Below are 22,284 nucleotides of genomic sequence, written 5' to 3'. Positions count from 1 at the left end.
TTCCAATAATTTTGTAGACTGTTTTGATACAATTGTAGATCCCAGGCCTGTGTTTATCCAATTTAAATGAGGAGTTTAGAAAAGCACATCAAACTACCTTTATTCTTAGGGATGCCATCTCTCAGACTTTTGGGTAATGCACTAAACCAACAGTGCAGTTAATTATCAGTGCATTGCAGTGAGAGCCCTGAAGAATCCCAGTATTTATGGAGCTGCTGCCAATGCCAGATGAAGTCACTCTGATTATCCAGGCCAGCTGTTTTTTTGGTTGCTTTTTTTGTTGTTTTTTTTTTTGTTGAACCACAACGATTTCTCCAAGTTACTGCAGTTGATGTCATTGGAATTGATGTGACATTTTTTGCACGCATATAGAATAAGTGTTAAAAAATGCTCCAGAAAGAGCTTTTCCAGTCTTGTCTGGGAGCTGGCTGGGGAGTTGAATTAAACTGGCTTGATGGAACTTAATCCATAAAGCAAATGAGTCATCAGGCATAAATGGCTTTACCATAAATGTCAGACAGATTCTTACTGGTCCTGACAGTCAGCACTTACATCTGTTTGGTGGAGCAAATAAAAGCCTCACAGTTCACAATCATTTTCATAAATGTGCTGTCCTGCCTCTTCCTCTTCACAAGAAGCTCTAGGAATAAAGGTCGAAACATGATTTATTCTCCTTTTTTAAAAGCTAGCTCTTCTGATGGATGAAATAGTGGTTATTTTCAGGCAAAAAAAAAAATAATTAAAAATTCAACCTTTTTATCCTCCACTTGAAATTTTCTGTTGAACCAGCAAAGCACAGCTGTGGTTTGTACACAGGTACAGGGACTGATGGGGATGATGAGCCTTTGTCTGACCCCATTGCTGCAGCTTGGCTTCTTTTCTGGAGCAGCTGAGTTTAAACAAGGGACTCTGGGATGATGCTCAGAGGTGCTCTGAGCACTTATCCTACCTGTGACTTTTGGGGTCTCACTGTGCTGGCAGAGGAAGGGGCTCAAGCCACAACTTTGCTTTGCCTCTGCACGCTACAAACTACCCCAGTTACTGGAGGACTTTCTTGAGCCCTGAGTGCCCAGATGTGCCCAAGAGAGAATTTGTGCCAAGAGAGAACTTTACCCACTTGTGCGGGTGGCTGAGGATGAAGGACACTGTGCTTCTCCTTCAAAGCAACATCAGAGCATTAGTCACCACAGAGTTAGATCCCTCTTTGCTTGAAAATAAGGCTTAAAATGATATGGCTGGTAAAGTCTTTAAAGCACTTTACTGATGCAGCTGTAAGTTCCCTCTCTTACAAAGGCTCCCTGGAAAACCCGCCGGCGCTGTGTGTGCGTGTGAATTAACGGGATCTTCCTCGTCTCCGCCGCAAAAAGCAGATGCTGACATGGGAAGGAGACAGGCTCTGGGTGGTTTGTGTAACCATAACAGGGGAACAAATAGACACTTGAACGAGGAAGGGGAGCAGGGGGCTGGCTGCCCCTTTGTCAGCCCGGGCCGGGGCAGCGAGCTCCTGGTGCAATTTATTAGCGGCAACACACTCGAGAGGACACAAAGGGCTCGCGACCCTCCCAGCACGGCTCGCTCCAGTGCAGGGCAGCTTCTTAAATCAAAGAAATGGGGCTCTTGACAGCACAGCTTTGTGCATCTTTTGTGAAGTTCAGATAGTGGGGCTTTTTATTGCGGGCTAAATTAGCCCATTTTATTGTTTTGCGCCGAGGGATGAGGTCAATTGACTGGGAATCTTGCTAACAAGGTTTTTACTCCTGTCTGCTTTTTACAAGTGTTAACACGGGGTATCCACCATTGCTGTGCACTTGCTGTTAATGAAACAAAGATGAATGGTCTGCTGACCCCCCGAGCTCTCCTCCTTCCCCCACCACTGAGCTGCTCAGCCCATGTCACCATGCTGGCGCTCAGATGCTCCCTGGGGTTCTCATTCCCCCAAAATCCGGCGCCTCGGTTTTTCCTTGATTTTCACGCTGCCACTGGAACAACGAAAAAAGGATGGACTTTGGGCAGGGTGATTGATTGGGTTTGAAAAGGAAATGGGAAAGTAGTGGCCGTGTGGAATGATGCTCGTGAAGCGTGGTGAGCTCTGAAGGAGCTGTCTGATGTGGCTCACACTTTTTCCTGGCACTCTCTGCATTCCAAATTTATTCAGTTACGCACTGATTCTCTCAGGTTCTTGACCCAAAACGAGCAGGAAGCTTCCCCTGTTCATCCTCCCCTGCTCACTCATCAGCAACTGCTGGACCAACACTGTCCTTTGGTGTGTTGAGTGAGTTTGGGTTTTCTACCATGGCCCCGAGACTGGAGCCTGTGGCTCCTGGGACTTGCAGGTGGTTTTTTGCCATGTACTTAAAGGCACTGCCAATGCCTCGGGCCATCAGAGCCAGAGGATGCTCAGCTCCTGCAGGGAATCAAGCCAGGATTTCTTCTCAGGAACTGCCATCAGCTGAGACTAAAAGTAAACTCAGCTTTAACAGATTCTCTTCTGCTTAACCTTTTGCACTGTGTTTAGCCAACATGCCTTTGCTTGCTTTATCTGCTCCTTGAGGAAACACAGCTACAGTCCTGGTCACTTATATGATGCAGACTATCAGCTCTCCTTGAGGTGTAAATCCAACCTTATCAGGAAGAAAAAGATTTTTCAGCCTTCCTTGCCTCTTGCAGACAATCACCAGCTCTGCTTTGTGGCTGCTTTATTTCAGCTTATCCCAACAGTGCCAGACACTCCCATCATCCCATGGAAAATGGGGAGCTTTAACCACCTGAGTGAAGGGCAGAAATGGCTTAACTCGGGTGTCAGTGAGGGCTGACTGAGGTTCCACATGCAGAAATAGCAGCTGGAAGGGTCTTCACATCATCCACTTGAAACAAAAATCCTTGGCCAGGTTGGGCATCCCCTGCTGGAGGGAACTCCAAAGGAACAGCCTGGTTTGTTGCACTGAACTGTCTTGGAAGACCAGGGATGGTGATATTTGATGTGAGGAGCCCCATGACACCCCCAGCTCCTTCCAGTCTCTGCTCAGGGCTGGGTGATGTCCTGTAGGTCACACCACGGCCGAGTTCCCCGTGTGGGTCCCATTGGCAGGTGGTGGCCAGAGCTGATTGGAAATGGGAAGTGTTTGACAAGGCTAAAACCTGGCATTTTCTGTTTTCCTAATACTCCCTTTCTATTTTTTGGTGGTTACACTGAAAAAGAAAAAGCCAGAACATTAATGACAGAACTCTGCTCTATGAATTTAAAAAAAAAAAAAAAAGAAAAAGGGGGGAAGGGAAGGAAAGATTGTTTCTCTTTCTTGAAATGGAAAATTGAAAACCACTTTGCAGACATTTCTGCTAATTTTCTAAAGGTTATTCACTGGAAAAACTGACTAATAAGCTCAAACCAACGCTCAATTTTAGGGTTACTTGTGTAGCATCTGAAAGGTGCCCAGATGTTACAGTGAATTTCTGCAGAGAGGGATGTGAGAACCTGGAATTTGGGGAAGGAAGCTCCATACAGCTGTAAGCTGCTCCTTTTCTTCAGAATCAGGCAGGTTGTAGCCAGGTCCACATGGTCCTTGCAACCTTCTTTCCTGGTGAATCTCATCCAAAAATGTGAACAGCACTTTTTTTTAGTGAAGTCAGTGGTCCACGTTCACGGGAGGCTGAGCTCCCCAGGACCCAGAGACACCCATGGCTGGACCATGCAGACCGAGGCAGATTCAGTCCATCATTTCAAAAGTAGCCTTTGGTTTTCCATGGGGATGTTTGCCAATCTGGCCAGGCTCCATTTGGAGCTTCTGGTTCCTATTACATCCCCAAATCATCCTCCCAGTTTTGCTGTAATGCTCCTGCTTTTTTCCCCTGATGTTTTAGCAGTGTTTTTCTATTATTAAACAAGAAACTTTTCCCCACTAATTAAATACCAGCTCTAACTATCCAAGTAGCAAAGTCTTATGTAATTGTCTAAACAAACTGGGCTGAATAAACTGGGTTTTGGTGTCATGGTGAAGCAGTGTGGTGGTTCTTCAGGAAACTACAGAGCAATTTCTGCTCTGACCTTGGGGCTGTGGCTGGAGCTTCGTTCTCTCTGCAGCAAGTGCCCCATTAATGAGCCTCGGTGCCTAATGAGCTCCCTCTGCACCTGGTTTTTAGTGAGCCGCTGCAACCCCCCTCCCTCTTGGCTCTTTTCTTGGATTAGCAGGTGCATCTCTAATCTCTTTCTGTGTCTGTTGCGGGTGGAAAATCGAGGTGAGGCAAGATGTAGGGAGGAGGAGTGATGCCTTTTGTGAGGCCAACTGATGGAGCGGGAGAAGCAGAGAAGTTTCGAGGCCGAAAAACAGCTTTTTGGACAGGACAGGGCAACTCTGGAGCCCTGTAGAGCTGCACAGGACCAGGTGGAAAGGAGTTTTGTTTTATTGCCCCCAGCTGATTCGGGGTGTGTAAAGGCCTTTTCTTTTATTTTTCCCTGCACGCACCATACCCGGGGTTGGTGGTGCTGTCGTGCTGTAGGCATGAGGGTGACCCCTCTGCAGATGTGCTTATCTTTTGGGGAGGTGCTTTTGGGACTGGGGACGAAGCACAGCAGCTTCACACCTCATGGAGCAGCCAGAGATAAGTGGCTTCTTAAACCAGAGATAAGTGGCTTCCTAACCCAGCCCTGGACACGGAGGGTTTTCGCCTGGCTCATCTCAGGGGCCGTGCCCGTGTCAGGGAGGTGACTCTGCCAAGTGTTTTGCTTTTGATTTCTTGGTGTTGTTCATGCCTTTGACTGCAGCATCGTGCTGGTGGCTCCATGGGCACCATCCATTCCCTGACCCTCTGTCCTCCCTTCCCTGCAGGGTGACATCCAGCAGCTCCTGATCGTGGCGGACCCCCGAGCAGCCCTGGATTACTGTGAACACTACAGCCCCGACTGTGACACCGCCATCCCCGACTCCCCCCAGTCCCAGGACCCCAACCAGGATGAATATGTAAGTGTCTCACAGGTTTGGGGATGTTTTTTGGGCAGCAGCATCTGGTTCCATGTCATGGTCACAAAGACATTCAGCTTCTTCCTCAAGCTCAGCTTCCCTGCGACTCTTCTCTTAACATCCAAGACAGAGCTTGTTTTTAGGATTTGTAGGTTCTGGTCTTGGGTCTTGCCTTTGGGAGTTTTCCTTCCTTCTGCACTCCTCTCATTTCCAGAGACTGTAATGAACATTCACTTGGAGTTCAAAAACCTGCAGGAGAGACAACGTGAGCAGAGTGTGAAACATTGACCTTCCCTGGCAGGTCGAGTCCTGTCCAGAACAGGCACCTGTTTCTAAATTTCAAATTTTACTGTTGAACTTGTAAAAGGATTAAACAGTTCTTTTTCAACATTCTTCGAAACAACAGGTGTTAAAAGGAGAGGGTAATATTTTTGCCCATGGATTTGTCATTTGAATTTCATTTTGGCAGAAATGCTCCTGATTCATCCCCATAAGCTGCTGCGCTCAATAGTTTTTCTACGAAGAATTAGCCTCAGGTCTTTTCCTAAAAAAAAAAAAAAAGAAAACAAAGAAAAAAAGGCTGATGCAGGATACACTTTAATTTTTGCTGCCCAATTAAAAATGTCTGGGTGTGACTAACTTCCACAAGAGCATCACCTGAATTTTGACCTTGTTTGGGAGGTCTCAGGCTCAGCTCCCAGCAGCTGGTGCCTGGCATCCTCAGCCACTTCTCAACAACTCTCTTGGTTGAGAGTTGGAACCTCTGGGTTCCTGCTGAATCCCCACAAAGCTGTAATGCCCTCAGCTCTCTCAGTTTATTTTTGGGATTGAATTAATCCTGCACCTAAGCAGGGCTTTGGGGAGCAGCACAATGCTCGTGGCGAGGCACAGCCACCCAGCCCCAGGCAAGTGCTGTAACCAGCGCTTCTGGAGAAACAATAAATAAGAGAAATAAAACACACTTTGGTACGGTCGAAATACGTGGTAGTAGGAAAATAAAACTCTTCTTTTGGAGCCAGCAGTTCAACAAGGGCTGGCTTGTCTCGGGGCCGTGTTGCTCCATGTAAGAATAACTCTTCCACGCGCCGCCGCCGGCTGCCAGCGAGAGCGTTGGGCTGGCGAGGAGATTCTCCATGCCCGGCTGTAACCAGCTGGTTTGTTTGGATTTCATTTTGAAGAATGACTGACGCCTTGTGGAACACGCTGAAAATCTCTGGTTTCCAGAGCCCTTCTGCCTGCGGGCTGTGGGTGGATGGGAAGCGACACGGATGCTGTCAGTGCAGTCGGATGAGTGGAAACAGCGGCTCCGGTGCTTCCTTCCCCTCCCTCAGGATGTCAGATGGGTGACCTGGGAGGTCTCAGCAATCTGAGGTTAAAAAAAAAAAAAAAAATCATAGAATTGCTGGTTTGGGTTGGAAGGACCTTAAAGTCCACCTAGTTCCAACCCCCTGCCATGGGCAGGGACACCTTCCACTGGACCAGGTTGCTCCAAGCCTCATAAAACAGGGTCTTGAACACTGTCAGGGATGCAGCCGGCACAGCTTCTCTGGGCAAACTGTGCCAGGGTCTCACCACCCTCCCAGGGAAGAATTTCTCCCTAATATCTCACCTAACCCTGCCCTCTGCCAGTTTGAAGCCATGATGCCTAAAGGAGCTGCTAGGAATATGCTGGGGTGCTCATTTTCTGCTTCTCATCTTCTCCCTGCAGTACACGGATGGGGAGGGAGAAGGTGACACCTACTACTATGAATACCCCTACTATGAAGATGTTGATGACTCTGTAAAACCAGAAGCCCCCACCACCAAACCTGGCCCTCCTGAAGTGGCTGCTGGAGAGAGACCTGAAATCAAGGAGGTACCGAGGCGGGGTCCTGGCAACGATGAGGTTGATAAACAGCATCTTTATAGAAGGGGAGGTGGAGGATGATGCAGAATCTTCTTCTTTTTTTTTTTTTTGTTTCTCTGATTCTGATGTTTTATTTCTGCCCCAGGATTATCCTGCTCCCACGGTGCCACCGGAGAGAGGGAACCCCGGGAAGCCACCGAAGGAGGACGGGACAGTGGATGATCCCCTTGTTGATGAGTACTACGAAACCATCAACGAGGAGTACTTCACACCCATGCCCTATGAAGACATCAACTACAACGAGGAAGTAGATCCCCAGGGTGGCCTCACTGAAAACGCCGTGGAAGCCGAGCTGCCCACGAGCACCGTCATCACCTACAACGAGACCGATGTAATTTCAATGTATTTTGTTTGTTATTTCTGGTGTTTCTTTCATTTTGTTTGTTATTTCTGGTGTTTCTTAGCCCCTGAAAGCAAAGGAGACGCGAGCACCCAAATGGTAAAACCCGTAAGTGCTTTAGGCAGCTGCTGGAAGAGGAAGTTCCTTGTAAAATATTTTCACTCCAGATATTTCAGGGTGGGGAACGCAGATACTTAGAGTTAAGGATTATTCCCCTGGAAAAATCTGTTCATGTTGACATCTGCATTTCCTTGCATGAAGTGGTTTTCTGACAAAAAGAGAAATGAGGGTTGATGTTAAAATCTAACTAAAAGCATTTTACTTCGAAGTTCTTAATATAAATCCTCAAAATGTTGATTCGATGGAGGACATCAATATTTTTCATTTTGGCAGCCCTACTGAATAGCATCTTTGTTTTTCAGTTTGTTACTTAAAAAACACCCAACATTTCAACACTGGGAAAGAAACCCAGTGATTTCAAACAACTGCATTCACCCAGAACGAGCCCCTCTGTTCTGTGCACAGATCAGCTCAGAGATGAGATCAGTCCAGATCCCACAGCTGACGTTTCTGTTGGAGCATTTACACTTTTCTCTACCCATATTTTAATATGCTTCAACTGAAATATGTTGCACTTGAGACTCTCTTATCCCTGAGACTTGCCCAGTTCTCGCCTTTTATACGGATGCTCAAATAAATGAACGTTGGTCTGAGCCTTAGATGAGATGGAGATAAATTGCTGGGGAGCTGCAGAGCTGTAGAATTCACTGTGCAAGGAAATAATGGCACTAGATGAGGCAAATTCTTCATTATCCAGGAGTATCAGCAAGGAGAATTCATAGTGGGATAACATGGAGGTGCTCAAGGCAAGGCTGGATGGGGCTCTGAGCAACCTGCTCTGGTGGAAGGTGTCCCTGCCCCCGGAGTTGGAACTGGATGATCTTTAAGGTCCCTTCCAACCCACACCATTCCACGGTTCTATGATTTTGCCAAGTCCCATCCTACCCCCCAGGAAGAGTTTGGTGGTGGTTTCTCAAGTGGAGAAGAATTACTTGCTTGACGGGGATGTCAAAATTCCAGGTTTTCCGGGAGGCGCTGGAAGGTGACAAAACAGACAGCGAGAGTTGGCCGAGACACTTGGAGTTGGAGCTGGAAGTTTGAATGAAAAGGTGTCGGGGAAAGTGTCCAAGCAAAGAGAGGAGCAGCTGGAGCGAGGCGGGCGTGGATCCAAGCGCCCCGAGGGCTGGGGCGTGGGGGGATCCACTCCAGCCAACTGGGGATGAAAAATGTGCTGGAGAAGGAGGTTGAGCAGCTAAAAAAGATACACAGAGGGAAACAGAAGAGGCTCCAGCGTATCGAGGGAGCGAGCGCCAACCTGAGGGAGCCCAGGGATGGGAAAGTTTTCTGTTTCCTGACAAAAAGCCAGAAATCTTTGGCCAAGATTGAACTTTCTAATAGAGAGGAATTAAAGATTGGATAGTGTGACCTTCAAAAAAAAAAAACAAAAAAAACTGGGAGAGGAAGTAAGAGGCTCAAGGGCCACTTTACTGGTTAGGAAAAGGAAATAGAAGAGGAGGAAAGTTCAGGTAGGGAAACACATGGTGTGGCTTTCCGATGGGAAAGCTCAGCCAGGTCTTGGCAAAGCATCTGGCTGCCTCTGGCAGCTCCAAAGGAGCTGGTGTTTGGATGGGAAGGGCTGTAGGAATGCTCCTGGGTGGGATATTGCTCCAGTGGATCTTTAGGCTGATGAGCAGAGGAAAGGACACAACTTGCCTGGCTGGAGGAGATTCCCGTGCACTGAGGCGAAGGCTAACATGGCATGACATAGGGAAGACTCCCAAAAAGTACCAGCCTGAGGGACAGATACCCAAGAGGATATGGATTCCAGGTTTACACCTTGGAGTAGGAGCTAAGGGTCCTGTCTGCAGCCACAATCTCCTGGGGAAACCAAATCCTTGAGTCCAGCAGAATGGAAGTGGGGATTAGGATTGTACATATAATTCCCTTCCCAGTAGCTGTTATTAGGAACAGAGTTCCAGCAGGAATACAGCCTGCTGCAGTGGATGGAGAAGTTTATGTGCTCTTCAAAATAATTACCTAAAAAACTCCTAAGTTTTTTGGCTAGTTTAGGGAACAAAATAGTGCTCATGGTCATGAGGAAGTGTGGCATAATTTCAAGTTGTCCCAGGTTTTTTCCAGCAGTTGGAGACCCTGGACTGCTGCACAGGGATGCAGAGGTGGGCTGGGACTCTGGGCAGTCCTCATGGTGCTGGTCCTGCACTGCTCAATTCTGGTCCTGGGATCAAACAGGATAATCTTGGTCTGGTGCAAAATGGTCATTTTGATCATTCCTTGGCAGACTTGCTGCAAGATCAGGATGTGTCTGTCACTATTGAAGTTCACCTGTATTTTGGGGAGACTCTGATTCCTACAACTGGAATTAAAAGGGGATTTAGTTCTACACAAATGAAACTCTGTGAGAGCTTTGGAGGCAGGAAGAGTCACTGGCTCTCCTGGGCTTGGGTTTCATTCTGGCTGGTAACACCCTGCTAAAGGCCAGGGAAGCAATTCCAGGATTTAGTAGGCAGCAATACTCCCCTGAGCAGGAGGAGCACAGGACACACAGATTTTGTTCATGGCCTGCTGTTCTTCAGGCAATTTGTTTTACTTGTCCAGATGTGATACCAGCATTTCCCATGGACATTGCTTCTCAAAGGGAGAATTAAAAGTGGTTTAACCGAAGCTGTTACCAGCCAAGGAGAATCACAGTACTCACACACCGATTTTGGGGCCTCCACTTTTCCTTCTTGACTGTTTTCTCATTCAGCTTGTAGAACAACATTGTTAAGGAGATTATTTTTAGGCTTTTGGTTTGGTTTTTCTCCAAAGCACCTGCAAGTCTTAGCATGGAGAACTTTCCTCCCTCTCTGCCCAGTTATTCATAATATCATCTTTCCATGCAAATAGACTCGTGGACCTTAATTAAAATATCAAACCAGACATTTTTGATATTCATTTCAAGACATGCAATTTGCTGTGTTGTCCCCAAACCTTTATAGCCAGATAAACAGGTTTTAAGGTTTCAAAGTGTAAAACCAGGTAAAATATTTCAAACAGGGTAAAAGACATGTGTGATAGCACTAGATCCAATAATGCTGATTTGGCCAAGTTTTCTAATTGAATAATTGCCAGACTGTAATTTCTGCCAAGGCCAGTTGGTATTTGCAGAGGTAAAAGAAGGCGGGGTGATGATTGCCTTAGCTCTAGGCTTATTCTTACTTTAAAACCTCTTGAATTTAGATCCAGATGCTCGTGTTTATGAGTTCTGAGCAGTTTTGGCACAGAAACAGGGTCTGGAAGTGGTGATGGCATTTAAGTGATTCTGAATTCATAGTAGTGAGGAGATAATTTCTCCGGGAAGCACTGGAAATAATTCAATTTATGGACTATTTTGGTCATTACCTGGATAGGGAAGAAAGAAAATAAATATCAGCAGCACATGTTGTTCTTTGCAGTGCTGCTCCAAGCAAAGGATGCCAAGGGACTGTGCCTGCCAGGCTGCTGGAAGCACAGGGATATGGAGAGGAGCAAGGAAATTCTGATGCTTGTCTAGATGTCCTTGCTTGTGGCCCATAGCATCTGTTGCTGTAAGGATTCAGGGATTAAGGCATCAGCTTTGTAAAGATTTCTGCTTCTGCTCTTTGGACAAGAACAGTTGCAAATTGGATCCCAGACTAAACAAACAGGAGGTTTTCAGAGAAGCGGACTTGGATTTTTCCACATTTCCTCCTGTAACTGGATCCTCACAGTGACACATTGTGGTTTTGATGTGCATTTTAAATATGGGAACGGATGTGTGACTTCTGGTGCTTGATAATCCAGGGTCTCAGATGCTGAGGACACGAGAGATGAGGACTTGGAGTTTGGAGCTTCCATTCCCTCTTTCTTTAAGCATTCAGAGTTTGCAGGATCCTCCTGACATGAGATGGGATTTGTTTTCTACACTCAAACTTTCATATTGACAGTGTTTTATCAGGGATCAACAAAGAAATCCCAGGGAAAGCCAGGGTGTGCCTTTGACATAAAGATTCTCCTTTCATTCTCACCTGCCACTGGAGAAGAACCTTGGAGGTCACTGGAGACGAACCTTGGAGGTCACTGGAGACCTTAAAACTCCAGAATTTACTTATACTCAGATTTTTTACATGTAACTACTATTGTAAAACATTCCTCATTTTGCACAAATCACATATAATACTAATATTATATTATATGTAATATAACATTATTAATATTATATTATTATGTTATTATTAATATATAATATAATATTAATAATATTATTGATATTCTGGCATGTGTAACCAAGAGAGATTTGCAGCCTGACACGTTGCTGCTCTTTCCCTTCCAGGCTGCTCAAGGAGGAGATGACCTGGACAAAGATTTCACCGAGGAAACAATAAAAGAATATGATGGGAATTATTATGAAAACTATTACGACCGGACGGCCTCTCCCGACATCGGGCCCGGGATGCCTGCGAACCAGGACACCATCTATGAGGGGGTAAGAGGGTTCATTCTCCATCAAGGAGGAGACTAGTTCATAATATTTGCCTTTCCATGATTTAGAGCATAATTAGCAACACAAAAACCAGTACTGGGAGCGTCATCTCGCTTGGATTCACCCACCTGCCCCGAGGCGAGGAAGAGCTGCCCCATGTCCCTCCAACAGGAATTTCAGCAGCTCCTTGGGTTTGCAGTTCTCCCAGGACCTCCAGCTGCAATTCCTGCTCAGACTGGAGATGCTGCTGCTGATGGATTGTCCTCTCTGACTTCTGTGTTTCCCTTGTGTGCTGCAGATTGGTGGCCCACGGGGCGAGAAGGGGCAGAAGGGGGAACCTGCCATTATTGAACCGGTAAGGACCATCTGACTTTTTGGGTTTTGCTGTTTTTCCTCAAGGAAAAAGGGCACAAAGGATTTGTTCAGTGTGTGTTGGTGGTACTTGGTGGTTCAGTAGTGTCTCAATGATACAGCTGGGAGGCTGGAAAACTTCCCACGAAAGAATTACTTGGTTCATTTGAAAACTTTTAACATAAAATACTGTAATTACATATTTAATTTTTTTTTTTTTAAACTTCAAGAAGCGACCTAAATCATGAAGGAAGTGCAAAATTTCCCATTAAAGAATTACTTGGTTCATTTGAAAACTTTTAACATAAAATACTGTAATTACATATTTAATTTTTTTTAAACTTCAAGAAGTGACCTAAATCATGAAGGAAGTGCAAAATTTCCCATGAAAGAATTACTTGGTTCATTTGAAAACTTTTAACATAAAATACTGTAACTACGTATTTAATTTTTTTTTTTTTTAAGCTTCAAGAAGTGACCTAAATTATGAAGGAAGTGCAAAATTTCCCATGAAATCTCTCATTTAGCAAAATAAAAACTGGAGCTTCAGGCAGGGGGCACATCTCACCCTTCCAGAGGGTTGGAAGTGCCCCTGGCTCCACAGCAAACCTGCTCCCCTGAGCACTGGCAGCCCGTGGCCAGGTCGAATCCTGACCTGAACCTGCAGCCTGGGGTTGACTTTAATTGTGCAACTAATGGGTTCATCCCTCTGGAAATAAAAGGGTTCTCCCTGCACACAGCTGTGGAAAGGAGAGGTTTGCTCCTGCACCAGCCCTGGGTTCCCACCAGACTCCACTTGCAGAGAAACCCTGTGTCGCCCCAGGAGTGGAACCCAGTACACTCTTTCTTTATAGGGCTGTTTCTGAGGTTGTTTTTCTTTCTAAATAATGGTTATAATCTGCCTGTGCCCTTTGCAGAAAATGTGGGTGCCCAGCTGAGCAGCCCTGAGGTGAGGGTGGAGCTGCTGCCCAGCTGCCCCACGGTGGGAATGGCTGGGGCTTGCTCAGAGGCTCCTGCTGAGCAGAGCAAGGGGCTGTTGGTTGGTGCCCATCTGTCTGTCCCTCTCAGTGTGCCAGGACGCCCAGGTACCCCCATTCCTGCTCCTCCCCAGGCTGGAGATGGAACTTCAGGCCCTTGCACCCACCTCCCCTGAGCAGGTCCCCGGAAAGGCTGAGCCCATGCTCGCTGCTCACCACCGGCTCAATTAACCTAATTTTCCTTGGCAGAGAGCCAGCGTTGCAGCAGCACTTCCCATCATCCCGAGGCCACTATTTTTCTTCTAATTCTTCCTTCCTTTCCTCCTCTGCCTGAAACTTCTGCAGGTAGTGGAGAAGGGAGCCAGGGAGAAGCTGGGCTGCAGCAGCGGGGCTTGAAAAGCCTGAGTTCCTAATAAAAGCATTCCCGACCTTTCCTTCCTTCTCTTCCTTTCTGGGTCTCGCTCCCACTCTGCAAACAAAAGGAAGAACGAGCGATTTCCTTATCGGAGGGGTGGGGAGAGGACGGGGGGTGGGCAGCCAAACCTCGCGAAGGCGATGGCAGGGACCCAGCCCGAAACGCTACAAAGCGAACAAAATAGTTAAGTTTAATCATCCAGAAAGAATTTGGCCGCCTTCACGATTTCCAAACACTGGAGCATGTACAGCTTTTGCCAGAAAGTAAACAAGACCAAATGCCGCCCGGTCCCTCTCCGTGCGGCTCCTCTTTAGCAGGAAAATTCGGATTTGCTGCGCTTTTTAGCTCCCCTTTTTTTTATTATTTAATTTTTTTTTTTTCCTTGGTGGGAGCTGCAGGAGAAGGGAAATAAAAACCAAACGCAAAGTTGGATTCTGCTGGATTTTCTCTCCTCCTCGTTCAAACCGCCTGTCCTTCAATCCTTGCTCTGTGCTGACACTTGCTGGAGGCAGCAGGGCAGGACAGGGGCAGGGGGAGAACGGATGGAGAGGAGGGATGCAGGGACCCCAGACATCCAAGATCTGGAGTCATCAGGGTGCTGCCGCCACCTCAGAGCCCTCTGTCCTTTTTGGGGGGACCCTGGTGCTCACATCTACTTTTGGGGAGGGTTTGCTCAACACCTCTGTGTGTTGGTGCCAGACTTTGGGCTATTTCTGTCATAGTGGCTTCACTTGTGTTGACTGAGTGGAGGCAACACCCTGTTTTCCCCTGGGACAGTCCCAAATCCCTGGTTTGCCTGCTCTCCCCGAGGTGATTGCCCTTGGTGGCACCCCCTCCATGGGTCCTGTCCCCAAACCCTTGCACGTTTCCATTGCTCTCATTGATGAGAAATCATGTAAACAGTGGAGGTTTCTTGCCAAGGAGAATCTCCAGATGTCCCTAAGGCTGGAGCTCAACATAAACCAACAGATAAGTATGGGAAGATGCCAAGGATGTTTGCATCCCAAATTAGCTAATTAGCCTTGACTCCTGCCCATGTGGAGAAGTGTCCCCAGAGTCCGAGGTGGCCATGGGAAGCAGAACCTCAGTGCTGTGTGTGCTCAGGCCAAGGTAATGCTGGCACTCAGCAGCCCAAAAATCTCCTGGAGAGTCCTCTGTGGGCTGTGATTCTCTGTCCTAGCCCAGACACTGATTAGTTTTTGCTTTAGAATCTGTCACACCAAAAGTGTGCCATCATTGGTCTCAACAGGGATGGATTTGGGGCTTTCCCTGCAATGTCCTTCATTGTGTGTCTGAAAAGGAACCAGTGCTTAGTGGGTGTTCTGGGGGAGACTTTCTCCATCAACAGAACTCACCTCTCCGTTGAAGTCTCCAACAGCAAGAGCTCATAGTCAGTGCAGGCTGGAGGAAGAGGGTATGGAGTTCACCCTTAATTCCCACCCAGAGGAAAGCAGTATCTCCATGGCTCACAGGAGAACCTGCTGTCAAAATATGGGCACAGGGTGAAACCTTGTGACCTAAATTCTTTCCTGGTGAAGAACGACTGCAGAGGCACTTCTGTGGTGGTGGCAGCAGCAGCAAATTTCCCCTCACACATCCAACTGAGGGAGAGGCCAGGTTTTAAATGAGATTTTAAACGAGGTGGTAACGAGTAGTGTGGACACTGGGAAAGGCAGAAAATAGTGTTGGCCACATATTAGTGGTGCAGGAACGTGTATCCCACTGATGGAAGCAGGGATGGTCCATGGCAGCATGTTTTATGCTATTTTTTGCTCCTCTGGGCTTAGAGACTGTGGCTTTTGGGGCAGGAATGCCTGGATTTTCCTCTAGACACTTCAGATTCGTTCAGCTCAGCCCTGTCTGCTGGAGTGGCTGCCCTGGGTCAGCCAAGGCTTTTGGCACCAGAGCCTGAAAACAGTTAAGGGTGTCCCAAGAGCAGTCCATGCACTTGCTTCCTCCAGGCTTCACTCACATGAGCCAACTGCTTATCTAGAGATTTTTAAAGATGGATTTCATCCCATAGGAGAAAGGGATTTCATCCCTTTTCCTACAGGTGAGCTGGGAAGTGGTGGAACTGCTCTGGCTTGACCTGGCTGTTGCTGGGCCCCAGAGACAAAAGGGGCAGTGCTCTCTGTGGAGCTCTTCCCAACACATCATCCTGGAAAACATTTGCCAGGTTTATCGGGAGGTTTCTTTCTTGCCTCTTACATACTCATAAAGAAAAAAAAAATCGCAATTCTACTGAGCACATGATAGATCTGATATAAAGTTATGACAAAATATTTAGATTAAAACGGATGGAGAAGCATTATTTTACCATTTTGCCCACACAGTGATTTCCTACTTACACAGAGTAAATCACAGCGTGCAGTCTGCTGGAAAAAATAATTTTAAAAAACATCTTGCTGTTTGATTGCTAACTACTTTTTAAGCTCTTTGGGTCTAGAAACAGCTTTTTTTCCTGAAGCTCCAGCACCATCAAGGCTGGCTGTGCTGCAGCTGTGGGCAAAGAGAGAAGGGCTGTGTTTAGGGAGGTGACCCTGTGCTGGGGTGAGGATGGGCCTGATGCTGGGAGTAAGGGCTGTTTGCCATGCCCTCAATGATTTAAATAGACATTATTTGGCTTTTCAATGGACCTTCTGTGCCTCTGGCAACAGGGACACAGGAGATGCCATCCAAGAGGGTGGAAACCCTTCATCTCTGGGGTGTCTCCATGTAGCATCAAGACCTGAAATATTTAAGTGCAGGGTTTAAATAAAGCCCTGGAATCAAAGTGACCTGAGGGATGTGCCTTGCTAATGACTTTTTTTTCCTTCCTCTTGCCCAGGGTATGCTGGTGGAAGGCCCACCTGGTCCTGAAGGCCCAGCAGTAAGTGGCACTTTTCCCTTACTCCAGGTTTGGGCTGTACATGGAGGGCTCAGCACATGGCTGTCCCTGGGCTCTATTGCTTCCATATGCCACACATGTGCACAGAGTGCTTTGGGGTGGATTTTCTGGTGCAAAAATAAACAGAAAGCTCTGAATCTTTTCCTGCTCATTGTATAAATCTGCTACAAATAATAACAACACATTTTAGTGGCTTTCCTTTTTTCCTGTCTTTTTTCCATGCTAGGGCCTTCCAGGACCTCCAGGACCAACTGGACCTGTGGGCTTAATGGGTGACCCAGGGGAGAGGGTGAGTATTTGTGTTTTTCTCCTCTTTGCTGAGGCTTTGGGTGCTTTTGTGTGTGCACAGTGGGACTGTGATGTGTCCCTGGAGCCCTAAAATCTTTCTCATCCTTTAATAGCACTTTCCTCTGAGTCAGCCCCCAAAGGAACTCATGGTGTGGTACAGTGCTGACCTTTGGGGCAAAGGGTTGGGGAACAGCCATGTTAGTCAAATATATTAAGCCATTTTCCAAGTTAAAACCAATAGTTTGGGCTGAAAACCCTCTGCTCTCTGTCTGTGCTCTTTGGCTGCTCCTTCCAGTGCAGGAGCTGGGCTGTGGCACTGGGAGAACAGGATGAGCAAACACCAAAATAGTCACTAACACACTAAAATGAAGTTCAACCACTCTTCTGAATCCTCATTGCAGCTGGTGCTGTGAGTCCTGGCAGAGGGTCTGGTTTTGGTTGGGACCAGAATGGTCCTGTGGTCACACCAGCACTGTTGCTGTGGGTCTTTCCTTATGTTCATTTTGTGTCCCAAACTGCTCCCAGTGGGAAAGGGGCCCTTGTGCAGCACTTTACCTTTGCTGGACGTGGATTATTGGTCTGTACCAGCAGCACTAGGGACTGATTTATGTGCTTTAACAATGCAATAACTTAGGTTTTGATGTTACTGTAAATCAGTTTTGTCCCTGGCAGCCCTTTTTAAACTGCTGCTGCAGAAGCCTCTGGCTTCGGGATGTCTCATCAAAGGCAGCTGCTCCCAAGTGCTTTTGTGGATTGTGACCCCAAATCCCATAATTTAACACCACACTTCAATCAGAGCTGTATATTTATTTGTTATTGCTGAGTCTCCACCTGGGATCAGGAGTGACCTGTGTTTTGGGAGCTGCTGAACTCAAGCCTCAGGTCAGAGTGGTGCATGAGCACCATTCCAGCAGCAATTCCAGTGCTTGGCAACGCCACAAATTAAAACCCACTGTCCTTGCTTCAAGAGCTGAGTCTCTGGAGTGACCCTGTTACCAATGCACTCCTCACTTGCTTTTGTTCACCCACAGTTCAAGCCTGTTCCTCTACCCTGGCAGAGGCAGCCAGGTGAGCACACCTGGGTAGATGTGCAGCAGGCTGCCCACTGCTCCCAGTCCTCCTCCCAACAGGAATTTTGTCCTGACATCTAGTGGAAAATTCACCATAGCACAGACAGGATCTGGCCTTACAGAGAGGCTGAGGTGGGATCAGCTCTGTTGTCTCAGCTCAGTTTGGTGCTGGGAGCAGAGGAGCACATTTCCTGCTGGATAAGGCAGCTCTGTGCCCATGGCAGGCTGGGGTGCACCACAGCATCCTCCATGGAGCCAAGAGCTCAGTTCCAGGTGGGGAACCACATCCTCTTTGCCTCCTGGGTGCCCAGGAAGGATGAGCTGGGGTGACCAGATGCAGACTCTCTGCCTTTGTAGGGCTTCCTACTTTCCTGGCTTGGACAGGATGGGGAAAGACAACGGGAAGGTCTGGCTGGATAAGGGAGTTGTGCTGTTCTGATGTGTGTCTCACACATTTAATTGCTGCAAATTCTTTAACTGTTCATGTCATGGCCTTGATTATATATATTTTTTCTTGAACATTCTTTTTCTTTGGTCTTAATTGAGCAACCTAAGACCCAGAAAAAACAGGAGAGAGAATTCCTTTAATTACAGAAGATCAGAACAAGATCTCTGTGCCCCCAAGGATCTCCCCTTAGCCTTGTTTTAACTGTTGCAGTGATGCCAGAGTCTGCCATGGTTTCCTCTGTGGTGGCCATCCCTGTGTTCCCTTTTCTTTCTGAAGCACCCACCTTGCAAAGTGCAACCACTGAGAGAATTAAAATCATTGCTGGCCTGCACTGGGAAGTGAATGCAGTGGTTTTAAGGTGCACTTGAGGAGATTCCTCAGCTGTTGGGGCATTCCTGTGGCAATATCCATAACCTGGGCCCAGGATTTTTTTTAGCAGAGGTTCTTTGTTGCCTTCTTGGTCCCTGGGGGATTGGTTGGAGTCTGCTGACTGCTGCATTCTCACTTTTCCTCCCGGAGCACTGCTGGAGAGACCCCCACCTCATTTACACTCCTGGTGTATTTATTGTGTTTTTCGATGGAACAGTAATAACGTTCCTGGTGGTTGTGACATGACTGAGAACGAGGGGCCCTGACTGTGCTCCATCGATCGGTGCCTGCGAGCTCAGAAAGTCAATACAGGCTGCAGGCTCAGCCCAGGGCTGTGAGCCAGGGCCACTGCTCCTGGAGAGCTGGGCTTAATTAACCCTTGTGGCACTACAGCCCTGGATCCTCCTGAAGGACTAAGGGCAGGCTCTGCATCCTTGGTGTTGGCTTCCCAGAGGGTGGGTGAGCTGGGCAAGGCCTCGGCTGTGTTTTGCATCTTGCAGTGGTCCAGGATTACTCAAAAGAGCTGTGTGGCTTCATCAGATTCTTGGTAGGTCTTCATCCTGCTTGGGTTCCTGCGTGATGCCCAGCTTCCTCTTCTCCTCCCTTGGATGTGCTGTATCTACTCCTGCATTCCTGGCAGGCTGGATGCTGCCCCTGGTGACAAGGGAGTGTGTTTCTGTCATTTGTCCAGGCAGATGCAGACATTTGCTGGCCAAGCTCCTCTTGAACAGCCCTGCAAAGCCAACCAGCAGCAGACACGCTGTCCATGACGATGCTGCTCCACACCCTAAAATGAAAGGAATAATTTGCATTCTAGCACAGGCAGCACATCCTGCTTTTCCAAGTGTCCAGAACAGAGTGTGATACAACATGCTGAGGAGTGATGAACTTGCAGAGCCAGGAACTGCAACTGTATTAAAATACTCCTTTTTAATTAGAGCAGCTCCACTTTTAATTTGTTTATTATTAACCCTGTGCATGGCTCATGAATTTACATGACTTCCCTGTGTAGGGGGAGGAACATTCCCTCTGCCTGCATCTGATAGAAAGACTTTTTATTTGCAATCAGGCAGGTGCACTGAATTAATGTACCGACAATATTCAGGTATGTTAATATTGGCCAACATTCATTTAGCTCTGGTTTATTCATCATGTCAGCTCGTTCATTTTTTCCCAGTTATTTTACAACATGCAGAGGAACTTGTGTCAATGGCAAAGCTGTGGAGCAGCCTGTTTGTGGGAGGTTTCAGGGGGCTCAGCTGAGGGGAGGGCGGTTGGGGATGACTTAGGCAGGTTTCTTTGAGCAGTGGGAAGAAGGAAATATGGCACTTAGGAGACTGAAGAGTTATTTCATGGGTACTCCAGGCTGGAATGAAGAAAGTGGGAAAATGTGTTGTTTTGAACAGGATGAGCTGCAGCATTAGAGGAAAATGCAGCTCCATCACTCTCCCCGTTGTGTGTTTGGAATTCTGGGGTGTCTGAGTGCTCTGGGGTGGTCAGCACACCTTGGGGGAAGGCTGGTCACAAAGCAATAGCTGTATCTTCCAAGACCATACAGCCACTGAGTCCCAAAAGACTTATTCCTCTGGGGACAGTTTTGCACCTCAGAAGTGCAATAGGATCCCTAAAATCCTTATTGAGCTTCCGCAAGGCTTGATATTTTCAGGGTGCTGTTTTTCCCGTCAGATGGCAAGTGCTGCCTTGCCTAGCAGACCCCAAAAACTGCAAGAAAGGTCTTCTATTACATAATTTTCTGACCAGGGCTGAAAATGGCACCAAAATCATCAGAAAGAGAGACATTCAATGAATGTTGAGTTCCAGTGCTGTGGGCTGTTTGGTACCTCTCTCACTGCCTGCGACTCGAGCAGCCCCAGCACCAACACGCTGAGGCTTCAGTTTAACCATTCCCTTGAAATATTGCACCAGTGTTTGCACTCAGCGTGGCATTTTAGAGCACTGCACCAAATGAGAGTTGAAGTCCCCATTCCTGGCTCCCATATATCAGCAAATCCCTATTTACATAACGAGGGCGACACAGATTTACGCCCCGAGCCTGGCAGGCTGCATTTCTTCCAGGCATTCGTGAATTTAAATTTACAAAGTGCTTTATGGGTTTGATTTTCCTCCGTCCCCCTTGCCCCCCGCTGATCCACCCCACAAGGAACAGACCTCCCACACCCAACCTGAAACAAAAAGAGGCATTTATGGGTATAAAAGCATTGCATCAACATTTGTCGGGCAGAGTACACACGCACGGAGAGATAAACAAAGCTCATTCCTGAGCCATCATATGCAGGACTGGAGTTAAAGGAGAAGAGGGAGAGAAAAGAAAGTTTATTATATAAAACAAGTCTGGCCTAAATTATTTATGGGGCTTCTGCTCCAAGAGATGGGACTGGCCTCTGCACCTCATCAGCAGGGTCAGGGGCTCCGGTGTTGGCCAGACTGAGCAAACAGCGCGAAAGCAACACCATGAGCTTGTCTTGAAAAATGGATGGGCTGGTGTGTTCTGCAGCCTCCCTTCGCTGCTGAGGGAGCTGCTGGGCTTTTTTTCCCTGTATTTTTTTGCTGATAAATCACTGGCTGCAGCTCTGGCTGCTGCAGCAGTGCCAGGAGCAGTGTTGTTATTCCGGGCTGGTCGCGGTGCAGAGCCGGGCTCCGGGTCTGCGGGGCAGCTCTGCCCTGTCATTGTGGTGCAGGTCCCACCACAGCCCTGTCCTGCCTGGGGCAGGGTGGAGTAGCCACAGCTCCTCACCCCTCTCCCTGGTGCTGGGCTCTAATTTAGAGCTTGGAACTCTGGCTTGGGTGTTTTTTGGGTTCCTCTGTAAGCGGGAGACATAAGGGAATTGTGAAGTTGAACACGGCATAGAGGGAATGGGAGAAGGAGGAGCACAGAGGTGGTGAAATGCAAAGAGACTGTTCTGGAAGACAGTGGGGCAAGGATAACACACCAGCTGTTTTGGTTTGGTGGTTTGGGATTTTTTAATACTCTGATTTTTAGGGACTTTGTTACCTATTTCTCTTTCCCTGATCCTTTTCCCACCTTTATCCACCTCCCTTTGCCTTGTGAGGTGAACATATGACTTTCTGTGACCCTGCAGCACGTCCATCTGTGTCTGAGATTTGTGTCAGGGTTTTATCTTACTATTATTTTTACTATTGAACACACTGGAAGGCTTCAGAGAAGTTGAAGAGAGTGAGAACACAGGTGTCTGTTGCTTGCCCTTCCAACAGCATTGGTTCTCTATAGGTGGATTTATTATTGGCATTTACTAAATAAAGGAGTATCCAGCTCCTCAGTCTTGAGCTGTTGGCCAGGCAGTCCTCTCTGTCTGGCCACAAAATGAGCACCAGGACTTATTTTGGCCTCACTGGGATGTGGTCAAGTGACTCCTACCATAAGCTGGTATGAAAATTGCAATTAGACACACATATTGAGTAGTTGGATATCATCCTCATTTGCATGCAGGATCACTGGATGGATGTGTAAAGTGGGGTTAACTTAAACTTTTTGTCAAGTCCACAGTTGGGAATACAGATAATCCATGGGCTGTCTTGGGAAAATTGGCCATATTTGATTATTTATAGCTTCATCAATAGATCTTTTACTGCACACTCGTTTCTTTAGTACGAGTTAAAGACACTCAAACTGATGTTAATCAGCACAGCTCCATTGAGATCCACAGAGTTTGGCTGATTTACAGCTGCTGACAGGAT

The 22,284-nt window shown here is 47.3% G+C and overlaps 1 protein-coding gene across 3 annotated transcripts in view; it reads left to right on the top strand.

The window, feature by feature from the left end:
- The window catches only part of COL5A1 (collagen type V alpha 1 chain), a 148,460-nt gene that overhangs the window by 60,213 nt on the left and 65,963 nt on the right, over positions 1-22,284 (top strand). For all 3 annotated transcript variants that reach the window (XM_027650240.1, XM_027650239.1, XM_027650241.1), the window contains 7 exons: positions 4,824-4,955; positions 6,664-6,810; positions 6,947-7,192; positions 11,613-11,765; positions 12,061-12,117; positions 16,333-16,374; positions 16,619-16,681. In XM_027650240.1, coding sequence (XP_027506041.1) covers positions 4,824-4,955; positions 6,664-6,810; positions 6,947-7,192; positions 11,613-11,765; positions 12,061-12,117; positions 16,333-16,374; positions 16,619-16,681 — 840 coding nt within the window. The remainder of the gene's footprint in view (positions 1-4,823; positions 4,956-6,663; positions 6,811-6,946; positions 7,193-11,612; positions 11,766-12,060; positions 12,118-16,332; positions 16,375-16,618; positions 16,682-22,284) is intronic.

This window comes from Corapipo altera, unplaced genomic scaffold (assembly GCF_003945725.1).
Source record: "Corapipo altera isolate COAL_440 unplaced genomic scaffold, ASM394572v1 268, whole genome shotgun sequence".
NCBI lineage: Eukaryota > Metazoa > Chordata > Aves > Passeriformes > Pipridae > Corapipo > Corapipo altera.
The sequence above is the reverse complement of the archived record's forward strand: the minus strand, read 5'-3'. Positions and strand labels throughout refer to the sequence as shown.